The sequence below is a fragment of the Monodelphis domestica genome, chromosome 5, assembly GCF_027887165.1.
Source record: "Monodelphis domestica isolate mMonDom1 chromosome 5, mMonDom1.pri, whole genome shotgun sequence".
Lineage (NCBI taxonomy): Eukaryota > Metazoa > Chordata > Mammalia > Didelphimorphia > Didelphidae > Monodelphis > Monodelphis domestica.
The window spans coordinates 115,975,451-115,990,367 of NC_077231.1; the positions used below are offsets into that span (position 1 = coordinate 115,975,451).

At 38.6% G+C, this 14,917-nt stretch overlaps 1 protein-coding gene across 1 annotated transcript in view; it reads left to right on the forward strand.

The window, feature by feature from the left end:
* Nucleotides 1-6,661: 6,661 nt before the first annotated feature.
* Nucleotides 6,662-14,917, forward strand: part of TMEM52B (transmembrane protein 52B) — a 17,564-nt gene continuing 9,308 nt past the window's right edge. The window contains exons 1-3 of the mRNA XM_007503738.3: nucleotides 6,662-7,208; nucleotides 10,108-10,151; nucleotides 14,871-14,909. Coding sequence (XP_007503800.1) covers nucleotides 7,155-7,208; nucleotides 10,108-10,151; nucleotides 14,871-14,909 — 137 coding nt within the window. The 5' untranslated portion in view covers nucleotides 6,662-7,154. The remainder of the gene's footprint in view (nucleotides 7,209-10,107; nucleotides 10,152-14,870; nucleotides 14,910-14,917) is intronic.

The following is a 14,917-nucleotide window of genomic DNA, read 5'->3' on the forward strand; positions in this document are numbered from 1 at the left end:
CTCAGGCAAAAACCAGCCTGCCCTCCTCACTCAGACTCCTGACTGGAAAGGGAAAGAAAAACCAGCTTAGCAATAGCAAACAATGCCCAGAAAATACAACTTCCAACCACTAAGAAGAACAAGAAGAATGCTTTGACCTTGGATAAATTTTGTGGAGAAAGGAAAAACTAAAGTGGGGGGCAATGGGACAGAGAGTACAAAAAGGGAGGGAGAGTGGGGAGGGAATTTAATAGACCCTAAAATAATAATAATAAGGGAACAAAAAGGGAGAGTGTGGAAAGGGAAAGAAAAGGGTGGGGATTAGGGGAACTGATTAAAAGCAAATCCCTGGTTTAAAAGGGAATAGAGTAAGAAAAAAGGGCAGAACTAGGAGAGGATATGAAAATGTTGGGGAATACAGAAGTGGCAATCATAACTCTGTATGTGAACGGGATGAACACATGCATAAAACAAAAGCAAATAGCAGAGTAGATTAGAAACCAAAAACCTACCATATGTTGTCTACAAGAAACATGCCTGAGGCAGGTAGACACACACAGGATGAGGGTCAAAAGATGGAGCAAAATCTATTAGTTTCAAATGAGAAAAAGAAGGCAGGAGTTGCAATCATGATAACTGATAAAGCTAAAGTAAAAAGAGAACTAAGTAAGAGAGAGAGGAAGATAATTACATCCTGATAAAAGGCAGTATAGACAATGAGGAAATATCAGTAATCAACATATATGCACCAAATGGTATAGCTTCCAAATTTCTAAAGGAAAAACTAGTGGAGTTGAAGGAGGAAATAGATAGTAAAACTATACTAGTGGGAGACCTGAACCTTCCTCTATCAGATCTAGATAAATCAAACCAAAAAATAAATGAGAAATAGGTAAGAGATATGAATGAAATCTTAGAAAAATTAGAGTTAATAGATATGTAGAGAAAAATAAATAGAGACAAAAAGGAATACACCTCCTTTTCAGTAGCATACGGTACATTCACAAAGATTGAACATATACTAGGGCATAAAAACATTGCAAACAAGTGCAAAAGAGCAGAAATAATAAATGGAACCTTCTCAGATCACAACGCAATGAAAATAATAATTAGTAAGGGTATATGGAGATCCAAATCAAAAATTAATTGGAAATTAAATAATATGATTCTCCAAAACTGGTTAAAGAACAAATTATAGAAACAATGAATAATTTCATTGAAGAAAATGACAATGATGACTCATCTTTGCAAAATCTATGGGATGCAGCCAAAGCAGTGCTCAGGGGGGAATTTATATCCTTGAGTTCATATATTAACAAATTAGGGAGGGCAGAGGTCACCAAATTGGACTTGCAAATCAAAAAACTTGAAAGTGAACAAATTAAAAATCTTCAGATGAAAACTAAATAAGAGATCCTAAAAATTAAAGGAGAAATTAATAAAATTGAAAGTAAAAGAACTATTGAATTAGTAAATAAGTCAATACTAGAAGCTGGTATTTCGAAAAAACAAACAAAATAGACAAAGCACTGGTCAATCTAATAAAAAAAAAAGAAAGAAGAAAATCAAATTAACAATATCATAGATGAAAAGGGAGACCTCACCTCTAATGAAGAGGAAATTAAGCCAATCACTAAAAACTATTTTGCCCAATTATATGGCAATAAATATGGCAATCTAGGTGATATGGATGAATATTTACACAAATATAAATTGCCTAGATTAACAGAAGAAACAGAGTACTTAAATAATCCCATATAAGAAAAAGAAATTAAACAAGCCATGAAAGACCTCCCTAAGAAAAAATCCCCAGAGCCTGATGAATTCACAAGTGAATTCTATCAAACATTCAAAGAACTAATCCCAATATTATACAAGCTATTTGACATAATAAGAAAATAAGGAGGGGTTCTACCAAATTCCTTTTATGACACAAATATGGTACTGATCCCAAAGCCAGGCAGGTAAAAAACAGAGAAAGAAAACTATAGACTAATCTCCTTAATGAATATAGATGCAAAAATCTTAAATAGGATACTAGCAAAAAGACTCCAGCAAGTCATCACAAGGGTTATTCACTCTGACCAAGTAGGATTTATACCAAGAATGCAAGAATATTAGGAAATAGGAATTAGGAAATTCAATATTAGGAAAATCATCCATATAATTGACCATATCAACAAACAAACAAACAAAAAAACCACATGACAATCTCAAGAGATGCAAAAAAAAAGCCTTTGACAAAATACAACACTCATTCCTATTGAAAACACTAGAAAGCATAGGAATAGAAGGGCCTTTTTTTTAAAAACCCTTACCTTCTGTCTTGGAGTCAATACTGTGTATTGGCTACAAGGCAGAAGAGTGGTAAGGGCTAGGCAATGGGAGTCAAGTGACTTGCCCAGGGTCACACAGCTGGGAAGTGTCTGAGGCCAGATTTGAATCTAGGACCTCCCATCTCTAGGTTCAGCTCTCAATCCACTGAGCTACCCAGCTGCCCCCATATGAGTCTCTTTAGAGTCCTTGTGCCTGTCCCTGAAGGGAAGTTCACATTTGAGCTTCACTTCATCACTAAGGATACTTTTAATTACCTCTATCAAAAGTATTTGAACAGTTTGAACCTGATTGGCGAGTTAAACAAGTTTTGAACCTATATTGGAACAGTTTTTCCATCTAAATACTTTATTTTTATAACTCACCAAATTTTATTTTTACAGGATGAGCTAACATAATAAAAATGACAATACTACCCAAACTAATTTACTTATTTAATGCCATACCCATCAAACTACCAAGAAAGTTTTTACTGAAGTAGAAAAAAAACCATAACAAAGTTCATTTGGAAGAACAAATGATCAAGACTATCAAGGGAAATAATGAAAAAAATGTAAAGGAAGGTGGCCTAGCAGAACCGGATCTCAAAATGTACTATAAAGCAGTGGTCATCAAAACACTATGGTACTGACTAAGAGACAGGAGGGAGAATCAGTGGAATAGACTTGGGGTAAGGGACCTCAGCAAGACAGTCTATGATAAACCCACAGATCCCAGCTTTGGGGACAAAAATCCACTATTTGACAAAAACTGCTGGGAAAATTGGAAAACAGTATGGGAGAGATTAGGTTTAGATCGACATTTCACACCGTACACCAAGATAAACTCAGAATGGGTGAATGACTTGAATATAAAGAAGGAAACTATAAGTAAATTAGGTGAACACAGAATAGTATACTTGTCATGTCTTTGGGAAGGGAAAGATTTTAAGACCAAGCAAGAGTCAGAAAAAATTACAAAATGAAAAATAAATAATTTTGATCATATATTAAAAAGGTTTTGAACAAACAAAACCAAAGCAATCAAAATTAGAAGGGAAGCAACAAATTGGGGGAAAATCTTTATAACAAAAACCTCTGACAAAGGTCTAATTACTCAAATTTATAAGGGGCTAAATCAATTGTAGAAAAAATCAAGCCATTCTCCAATTGATAAATGGGCAAGGGACATGAATAGGCAATTTTCAGATAAAGAAATCAAACTATCAATAAAAACATGAAAAAAGTGTTATAAATCTCTTATAATCAGAGAGATGCAAATCAAAACAACTCTGAGGTATCACCTCACACCTAGCAGATTGGCTAACATGACAGCAAAGGAAAGTAATAACTGTTGGAAGGGATGTGGTAAAATTGGGAAATTAATGCATTGCTGATGGAGTTGTGAACTGATCCAACCATTCTGGAAGGCAATTTGGAACTATGCCCAAAGGGTGATAAAAGACTGTCCTTTGATCCAGCCATAGCACTGCTGGGTTTGTACCCCAAAGAGACAATAAGGAAAAAGATCTGTACAATAATAGTCATTGCTGTGTTCTTTGTGGTGACAAAAAATTGGAAAATGAGGGGATGCCCTTTAATTGGGGAATGGCTCAACAAATTGTGGTATATTTTGGTGAATACTATTGTGCTCAAAGAAATAATGAACTGGAGGAATTCCATGTGAACTAGAAAGACCTCCAGGAATTGATGAAGAGTGAAAGGAGCAGAACCAGAAGAACATTATACTAATTCACTGTGGTACAATTGAATGTAATGGACTTCTCTACTAGTAGCAATGCAATGATCCAGAACTATTAGGAGGGACTTAGGAGAAAGAATGCTATTCAAATTCAGAGGAAGATTTGTGGGAATAGAAACATAGAAGAAAAACAACTGCTTGATCACATGGATCAATGGGCATGTGATTGGGGCTGTAGACTCTAAATGATCACCCTAGTTCAAATATCAATAATATGGAAATAGGTCTTCATCAATGACATATGTAAAACCCAGTGGAATTGTGTGTCAGCTACAAGAAGGGATTGGTGGGAGGGGAGGGAAAGATCATGAATCCTGATAACCATGGGAAAATGTTCTAAATTAACTAATTAAATAAAAATTTAAAAAACAATAATTACAAATACAAAATAACTAAATAAAAATAAGTTCTATTTAATTATTACTTTATCATTCATTTTTATGTGTTTTATTTCCTTTCCATGTATCTTCTCTCATTTGATTATATTTTCTTGGAGGGCCAGAACCATATATCCATTTATTTTGTATCTTCTAGGCAAGGTAGTATATAGAATGTTCAAAGAAGTTAGCATAGGAGGGCTTTGCTGAGCCCTTCTCAAGACTTCCCATCTACTTCTGCTGCCTACCTATCACCCAAGTCTTACCTGTGGTTCCAAGAAGCGATATAGCATGCACAGTGGTGACATCCCAGTAAAATTAACTCAGCATACAGACAGGGTAAACCAGATTGAGGATAATCAATAGGCTTCAACCCCATTAGTGAGTTAGAGAAGTGTCTACTCTCAACATGTGAAGACTTCTTCTGGCAGAATGAGCAGATGATAATCATTTGTTCCAAGGAATATGGAAGCAGCTAAAGCAAGAGTGCTTACTTAGAGCTTGGTCTGAAATCTGACATCAAAGATTCCAAGGTCATCCACTACATCCTTGGCCATTGCCAGTCATCCTGACTTTTGTGCCTCCAATGGCCTTTAATGACTCTTTTTAAAAAAGTGAGGCTGATGACTGTCTCAATTAAATCCAATTCCCAAGCAAATCAAGGCATCACCCTGTGATATTATGAGTCCTCTTTGAAAATGAAGGACAAACAACTAAGCTAGAAGATCTATTTGTCAGATACCATGCTTACTTTATTTTTCTATTCCCTGTCACCAAGTACATGACCCTTAAGTATAAAATAAGTATGATAAGTATAAAAGAATGATTAAGAACTATTAATTTTTTTATGGCAATTGCTGAACCTTAGTACTGTCACAGAGGCTGGCACTAGAGAAAAAGTGCCAGGCTGAAGAGTGTGTGGAACTGATCCCCTCAAAGTGGGAGGGACTCCAGGAGATTGGAATCTTGAGGAGCAGAAGATTCTGGCTGGTAGAGCAGTGGGGCTCCCAGTCTAGAGAAGCCAAAGCGAGAAGGTTGAATAAGACTTTCTCCTGAGGTTTACCCACTTTTCCTGCTTGTGGCTGGAAATCATTCCCCCAACATTTCCAAATTGAAAAAGACTATTGAAGAGAAACCTGAGAAAGGCATCTTGAATCTCTGTCAAACTTTACCTCAGCTCCTGTTGCCTGGGTCTGAACTGTGGCCAAGGGCCAAACCCAGGGTGAGTCAACCTGACTTTCTCTCGGGGTGTGTGTGTGTGTGTGGGGGGGTGATTAGGCTGTCAAAGCCTGAGTTCCCTCCAAACCCGAGGAGGGAGGAAAAGGGTTTTAGATAGAGACAGAGACCCCTTTTTTCCCACTTTCCTTTCCTATTCTTTCCCTACCAGTTATTCCTTTGTAGTACCCTGATTGAGTTGACATTGAAATGGCTATCTTTTCCCCAAGCTGTGAATCCTTTGGTCTTGAGTAGTGGACGGGGGACAAGAGGGACAAGAGCAAATCTGGGAGAGCAGCCATAGTTAAAGAGGGAAGGCAGGAGGAAAATCTTGAAACCCCCCTCTCCTCTCTCTGAGCCAACCCTAATCATCAGCTGTCTCCCCTGAACCCCACTTTGAGAAGGGAGGTCTCCACTCTTCTCATCTCTCACTATTCTGAAAGACTGAACCCCTTGATTTCAGTACTAGGGATCTATGTGTAAAAAGCATGGTGCCTATTCTGTTGTACAAGGAGATAAGGAAGTGGTGCCAGAAAAGAATGTTTGGAAAGTCAAAGACATGGACAGTGGAGCCTTCAGGGAGTCATTTGACAAAAACTTTCAATAGAAATAAGTGTTGGATAAATGTTTGTTGAGTGAATGAGTGGATCTCTCTTATAGAATCAAATGCTGGGCTCAGTACCAGTTGTGGAGTCTCAAACACTGTCATTCCCAGACCAAGTGATTAACTGATCTGTTCTAAGGGGAGCTGGAGGTTCCCAGTGAAGGAATGTGCCAACAGAGTGGCTACTTCAGGGTTTCCTGATCTTAATCTTCACCCTTGTCCTACCAGAGCTTGAGATGGCTTTCCAGGCCATTTGACAATCTCCTCAGATATTCTGGAGATTGAGGGTAAATGGTCCATAACCAAGCAAGTTTCTGACTTCAGCTGCAGCAAGGGGAAGGTAATGCCATTAGAGAGGGGGAGGAGGGGGAGTGGTCACATGGGGGAGTAAGGTAGAGGTCAGCCCTGTCACTTTAATACCCAGCAGTCACTCTGGGGTTGTAGGGGAAAGAGAAGGAATATTATTGTTTTCTTGGCAAAAAGGAAAATTAGTATTGGAATTGTATGGCTTGTGAGCAAACACCTTTTGCTTTACCTTCTCTCCCCAGTCAAGAAAACCAATAATACATAGGAAAAATAACTGGCATGGAGAACAGATGGGTCTGACCTGAATCATTTTTCACAGGAAAAAGGAGAGAAGAAAGCAGGACTAGACAGAAAGGAAACAGGAAGTAAAATGAGGCAATAAAGGAGGAGCAAACTCTGATCAAAGAAAGGAAAGAGAAGATATGAAAGTAAAAAGGTTGTAAAAAATAAGATTTGAAAGAGGCAAGTGGCGGTTCATTTAAGTGGAGAGTCTCTCTTCTTCATAGTCCTTAGGTCCAGGAGCCTGAGATGGCTCAGGATTTTGAAAGAAGACAGCAAGTAGACACTACATGATTCAGAAGACATAGAAACTCAACACCATGGACAACCATCTTCTGTTTGTGAGTTTCTCTACTCTGGTGTGTCTTTCCCAGGTAAGCTGGTATGCGAGAAGGAAGATGCTAAATGGGGTAAAGAAGGCGAATGGAGACAGGTCTTGTTTAGGAGAAGTCAGTTTAGCCATGGTGATTTTATTGCAAGATCTTATAAAGGAATATCTAGCACACATGTATATCTGGACAGACTGAAAATGAAGTAAAGAAGGGAAGTTAGAATCATCTTGGGTTCAGGTGGGTTGATGGGAGACCATTAGAATGACCACAGGAAGGTCAAATTTCCTCTTTTCCTTTCTTTTAATGTAATGAGATACATTAAACCTATGTTTCTCAACCTTTTCCTTCCACACAGACTACTCTGTGATATATATCAAGGTCAGGTTTACGAGGAAATTGTCCCTCTCTTACACCCCTAGTGTGACCATCATCCCTTTATTAAAGAGAAAATTCAGGGTCCACAAGAGCAGAGGGAATTGGAGAATGAATTTGATCCCTTAGGGATGCTTCAGGATGTCTTCCATCTGAGTATGTATCACAGGCTAGCATAGAACTGGACTTGATTATTAGATGTGGGAAGAAAAAGTTCATTGGATCCTTTTTCCCCAGGATTCAGACCAATTTATACTGGGAAGTTTGGATTAAAACAAGACTCACTGAGAGGAAGATAGGGAATAAGCCTTAAGAGTAGTAGTTCACACCAGAATTCTTGGGGACATAAGTGCTATTCTTTTGGTTAGCTATTTATGAAATGGAGATGGTGTTCTACTCACCTTTTATTTTTCACGTAGGCACTCATACATTTTTATACCTATTGAGCACATTCAATTTTTATTCTCGTATTTGAGAATTCAGTTCTATTAAACTCAACACACACTGGGAAGTATTGATCATTAGAGCTATGAGCAGGTATTCTTGGTTAGAGGGTACATTCACAGGGTGATATGACAGCTGGGTAGAGCAAGCCATTCAAAGGTGAAGGGATATAGATTTGAAGATATAAAAGCATGGCTTGGGGGGGCTGGGTAGCTCAGTGGATTGAGAGCCAGGTTTAGAGATGGGAGGTCCTGGGTTCAAATCTGACCTCAGACATTTTCTAGCTATGTGGCAAGTCACAACTCCCATTGCCTAGTCCTTACTGCTTTTCTGCCTTGGAACCAATACACAGTAGTGATTCTAAGACAGAAAGTAAGGGTTTAAAAAAAAAAAAGCATGGCTAAGGAAGAATTGTTACCAGTGAAGTCATGTAATAGGGGGCGGGGGGGGGGGCAAGTGGAGAACAAGCTTTTAATAAGTGTTCACTTGATATCATACATTGTACTAAGTACCAAGGATACACATTTACAAAAGTACAACAGTTCCTTCACTCAAGCATCTGGTATTCTGATGGAAGAAAGATAACTCAAAAAGGCTTTGGAAAGGAGGAAGAGATTGGAAAAGAGCTGATCAAGAAGTGGTGGGGCAAGGCACTTAAGTGGATCAATAGATAGAGAGGTTGTGAGTTCAACTCTTGCCTTGGACATTTCCTAGTTATGTGATCTTGAGCAAGTCACTTAATCCCAAATGCCTCTCCCTTGCTGCTCTACTGCCTTGAAACTGATACTTGGTGTTGATTATAAGAAAGAAGATAAGTTTTAAAAAAATAAAGTGGTGGGGCAAAATCGAGAGACTACTACTACTATTGGAGGCAGGGAATTGAGGGATGGCATCCTAGAGAGAGAGCAGAAGCTACGAAGGCAGATAAGGAGAAAAGTATTCAAGAGCAACTTGAAGGCAGAAAGTAACTGAGCCATGGCAGAAGTGGGAGCCCCATTGGTGAATGGAGTGATGAGACGTCTTTGCAGGAGAAGCTGACTAGAAGAGAAGCAAGTCCACACTTCCCTTTGGTTGGGTTATTACTCTGGACAATATTGTGAGTCACTGGAACTATTCTGGACCTTGAGAGAGGGAAGGGAGCTTGGGATTTTCTATTGCCTTATACCCTTTATGGCTCTATGCCCTTGTTATCCTGTGTGCTTTTAGGTGAGCAAAAAGGACTTTGCAGGGTGGACTTAAGGAGGAAAGGGAAGAAACTGAAATTTCCTAGGCATTCCCTTAAGCTGGTAGTATTATTCAGCCAGACAGATTTTTTTTAAGACTCACCAAAACATACCTGGGTCCTCATTTCAGATGCTCAGACATAAGTGTATACAATCTACAAAAAGAATGCTGCTTATTCACCTATTCTTATCCATCATTATGGCAATAGTGGGAGAAGTTTGCACAAATTCATTTATACTCCTTTGCCTGGTCCTTGTATTTTTTTTAACCCTTTACTTTGGGGCAGCTGGATAGCTCATGGGATTGAGAGCCAGGCCCAGAGAAGTCCTGGATTAAAATCTGGTCTCAGACACTTTCTAGCTGTGTGACCCTGGGCAAGTCACTTAGCCCCCATTGCCTAGCTCTTACTACTCTTCTGCCTTGGAAGTAGTACATAGTATTGATTTTTTAAAAAGAAACAAAAAGAAAAAACTCTTGCCTTCTGTCTTAGAATCAATACTAAGTGTCAGTTCCAAGGCAGAAGAGTGGTTAAGGGCTAGGCAATTGAAGTTAAGTGATTTTCCCAGGGTCACACAGCTAGAAAGTATCTAGCCTAATTTTGAACCCAGGGACTCCTGTTTCCAGGGCTGGCTCTATCCACTGAGCTACTCAGCAGCCCCTGATCCCCATATTTTTAGAAGGGCATGCTTTTGTAAGATGTAAAATGAGCAGGTCTTGAGCCAAACCTCTGACCTTCAAACACAGGGAAGCTGACTGGGACAAACATGGATTGAATTCAAGTTTGTTCTCTTCTCAGTGGAGGAAATTGGTCCCAGCCAAAGGAGGAGGAAATGCCAGATATAAGCAGACATATTATGTGGCAGAGCAGGCTACAATCATCTGTTACTTTTGCATTTTGTAGCTTCCTTGGGTGACTTGTGAAGAGAACTGTGTGGCTCCTGAGCAGTGAGTATCTGAACCCCCAAACCCATTTCCCAGGGAGTAAGGGATGTTGAATGAGGAGCAGAGGACCAGAAGTTGGTAGGCATGGGAGATCAGTGAGATAAGCATTAACAGTCAGAGATAAACTGTACAGAAGCAAGGATGTGCATTGCTATTATCCTAATGATTCCAAACCAGCATTGCTTATAATGTCACCATCCGTAAAAGTAGAATTAATTTCATCTTCTATAAAATGCAGTCATAGTATATAAATGCTTTTATGAGTCATCCAGCATCCATACTGGGCTTTAGGTATAGATCCCAGCTACAGACAGGATTTCCTAAGCACTACCACCTCATATTTGACTCTCACTTAACATTTGCCACCATAGTTATTCATTTCCTCACTTAGTAAATGCTTTGTGTAAAGGCAGCAGAGTGTAATAGATGGTGTTAGACTTGGCATCAGGAAGACCTGACTTCAAATCCTGCCTCTGACACTGTAGGATGCTGGATGGGTTGTTTAACCTCTATGGACTTCAGGCAGTTTCCTACGACCTGTGGACATATAAAGCAGTATGCTAGACATGTGAGAAGGTGTAGAAATAAGCTGCTGGGTCCTTGCCCTCATAGGCCTTGAACATTCACATATGTGATCTGTTTCTGTTTAACATAATATTAATATGGCAGGGGTTAGGGATGCATCATCTGGAAAATCCAGGTAAAAAAATTTTGGCCCTCGTTTCATGCCAAAGAAGTTGGAATTTTTTCTTTTTCTTTTGTGGAGTGTTTATAGTACCTTATGGTAAAAATTGGGTAAAGTGTTTGGTCATAGACTACACAGTCTGCATGTTTTCTGTCATCTGCACCAGCTGATGTCATCTCCAGCTTCTGCAACCCCCCCCCCCCATTCCCATTTAACTTATTATGCCTGCCCATGACATCAAAGCCACAATGGGGAAAGTCATGATGTGGAAGAGAAAATGGGTATGGAGAAATTTAGAAGAATGGAGAAGGAAAGATGAAATAGTCTCTCATCTTACTTGATGTAGAAACCCTGTAAGTTTTCCCTGACCCACACTGATCTCTTCCATCTTTGATCTCCTATTATATTTTTTATTAATGCTAAACAGTTTAGCATTTAATCATTTTTCAAAAAAAATGTTATTCTGTTTTCTCAGATATATTATAAACTCTTTGAATATGAGAGTTATGTCCTATTTGACACTTATTTTCTCTCATATTAATGATTAAAGATTTTTGAGACACACAACAACCTTGAGAGCTGTTCCCACTTTACAGATGAAGTAACCAATTTATAGTGAGATTAAGTAAAGGAAGTCAAAGTGGTACAGCCAAAAAAAGCTACCCCAAGAATCATGGATGCTGAGTTTAGTTTCTGGCTCTGCCACTCATTCCCTTGGTGACCTTGAGAAAACCACTGAACCTCTTTGCACCTCAACTTCTCTAAAATGATGGATTTGAACTAGATGCTCTCTAAGGTCCCTTCCATCTCCACATCTAAGAATTTACTGACCAAAGTTAACAAAGTGTCAGAGTTGGGATTTTAATCTAAGTTTTATTTCACCTCCAATAATCTATTACACCAAAAAGTTTAGATAAGGTAAAATCTCTACCATCTCAGAGTTAAAATAGAGAAAAACACAAAATTATATATATATATATATAATATTAATATAAACCCTTTAGAAATGCAAAATTAAATCAGGAGGAAACAGCATTTGAGTTGGACTTTAGTAGATGGACAAATATTTGACAGTAGGAGAGAATGAGAAGGAGGAAAAGAGAAAGAAGAGGGAGAAAAGGAGGAAGGGAGAGAAAGAAGGAGGAGAGAGAGAGAGAGAAAGAGAGAGAGAGAGAAGAGAAAAGGAGGGAAGGAGGGGAGAAGGAGGAATAGAAGGAGAGAAGGAAGGAAAGACAGTGAGACAGACAGAGGGACAGAGAGAGGGGCATGTTCTGGGGAACTTGGAATTTGTACAGAGGGGAATAATATGAGCTAAGTAGGGCATCAGATTGTGGAGGACCAGCAAAGAAGCCTGAATTTACATTGGTGGGAACCACAGTGAGTTGCTGAAGATTTCTGAGCAAAGGAACAATATGACCAGAGCCAAACAAATAGAAAATTAGCCTTGAGGTAGAGAAGAGCATAACTTTGAAAATGCATCTAGGAGAGAGGGGATGACTGCTAGAACATAATCCTGAAGGAAGCAATAGAAGAAAAAGGACACTGGAGGGACGATGAACTTAATGAGAACAATAATTCTTCTCTGCTCAGACAAAAAAATTTAAAATGAGTAACGAAGTAGAGAAATTTAAAGGAATGGAGAAGGAAAGATAAATGAGCTCATGGGAAATAGTCTCAATTTTAGGGAATCAAAGCTAAAATCATCTGTTCTAAGAGTGAGGGATGAGGATACAGATGTGGGATTAGAGGTGAGAGAAAAGAATCTGGATTAGTACCCTTGAGGAAGGGGACAGGATGGGGCATACATTCAGTAGGTACCAAAGAAATGTTCTCTGTTATTATGCTCTCAGAACATAGTATACAATCTAGTCTGTAGGACCTAGGCTCAATAGGGACTTGTTGAATGAACAGTTGATTGATCCCATTGTCTTGCTTAGCTAAAGCAGCACATAGTGGGAGGTTTCTCATCATAACCACTGCTGCTTGTTAATGACAAATATAGTAAGCAGCTCTGAAGAAAAGTATTAAGGAATGTGGCTTGAGAAGAAACATTAAACATGGACAAAATTTTAGTATAGCGAGTATAAAGAATTCTACAGAAGTTATATGAGTCATGGGGTAGGAATTATAGTTTCCATATTTATTTTGTGATCCTCATAGCAGTCTTGGGCACATGGTAGGTGCTTCCTAAGTGTATACTGATCAATTAATCAGAAACCAGGGAATTTGAATTTGAATGCTTTATGGATTTGGAGCACTGCCATGAGCCTGATCTCATTTGACCCTTACAATTACAATGAGTAGCAAAATTCTTATTATGTCCATTATACACAAGAGAAAATAAGACTAGGAGTTGCTATGTGATTTTAAGGACTGAATAGAATAGTATGAAGTAGTTAGGTGGCACCCTACACATAGAGCACTGCTTTCAGAGTTAGGAAGACCTGAGATAGAATATTGCTGCCTACAGATACACAGCAGCTGTGTGGCTCTTGGCAAGTCACTTAATAGCTATCTGCCTCAGTTTCCTCATCTGTAAAAGGATAATAATAAAACCATCCTCCTGGGGTTGCTATAAAGATCAAATTAGATAACATACATAAAGTGCTTTGCAAATCTTAAAGTGCTGCTACACATATTAGTAGTAGTATTCAAAAAGCTCTGGGTGCTTTATGGACGGCAAACTCAATATAAATCAGCTAGTTTACTGAATGGAGGAGGGAGGAAGATTGACGTAGTCAGACCTGTACGTCAAGGAGATCACTTCAATATTTGAATGGAGGGTGAACTGGAATGGTGAGAGGCTTGATGCAGGGGGAACAACCAGAAGGTTATCATAATAGTCTAGCCATGAGGTCAAGGCCTTCACCAGGGCAGTGTCAGAGGACAGAAGGGGGCACATAGAAAAGTAAAGTAATGCACTTCACAAAAGTAGCTTCAACAGGCATTGGCAACAGATTAAATATGGTGGTGAGAGAGAGGGAGCAGTTAAGGATGACACCTACATTGGAAACCTGGATGACTGGGAGAATGATAGTGTCCTCAACAGTAATAGGAAAATTAGGAAGACAGAAAGTGTTAGTGAGAAGTTGGGGAAGATAATGAGTTCAATTTTGTACGTGTTGAGTTTAAGGTAACTATGGGCTATCCAATTAAAAATGTAAAACTGGAGGTTAGAATGGAGATTAAGACTAGATAAATATATCTGAGAATCATCTGCATAGAGATGATAATTGAATCATGGATGCTGTTGAGATTACCAAGTGAAATAGACAAGATAGAACCTTAAGAAACACCATGGCTAACTGGCATGACCTGGTTAAAGCTCTAGCAAAGAAGACCAAGAAAGAGAGGTCAAATCTCTCTGAGAGGAGAACTAGGAGAGAGCAGAGTCATGAAAAAATAAAAAGAGAGAGCAGAGAATGATTGAGAATTTCAAAGGCTGCAGAGAAAATCATAAAGGAGGATAAAGATTGAGAAAAATTAGATTTGGAAATTACAAGATCACTAGTAACTTTAAAGACCAGACTGCAGAGTTAAAGAAGTTAAAAGTAAGTAGAAACTCTTAGTACAGTATAAAAGAAAGACTTATCAAGTTTAGCCACAAAACAGAGGAAAGATATTAAAGGATAGCTAGAGGGGATGGTTTGATCTAGTGAAGAAAGATGTAGGCAGTTGATGTAAGAATAATGAGCTGGGAATAATAGAGGGGGAAAGTTTTCTGAGAAAAAATTGGAGGAAATTAAATAGAGCACATGTAGAAGAGTTAGTCTAGGCAAAGAGGCTGTTCCTATGAGTCAAATGAAGGAGGAAATTGATGGTAGAAGCCAGAAGGAACCCTCTTCCATCTTCAGATATATAGTAAATGAAACAACATTATAAAATATCTTCTATATATCTGTTCTCCTACAAATTAAATCAAATTCTAAAGGGTCATCTATAGAAAATATTAATTATATAGGTTGTATCCTTTTCTCTGACACCAACATAATAATAAGCTTTCACTATATTATCTGATCTTTCTGCTTTGTCCCCAGCTGTTTGACCACTGACTGGGTCCATCTCTGGTATATCTGGTAAGTAT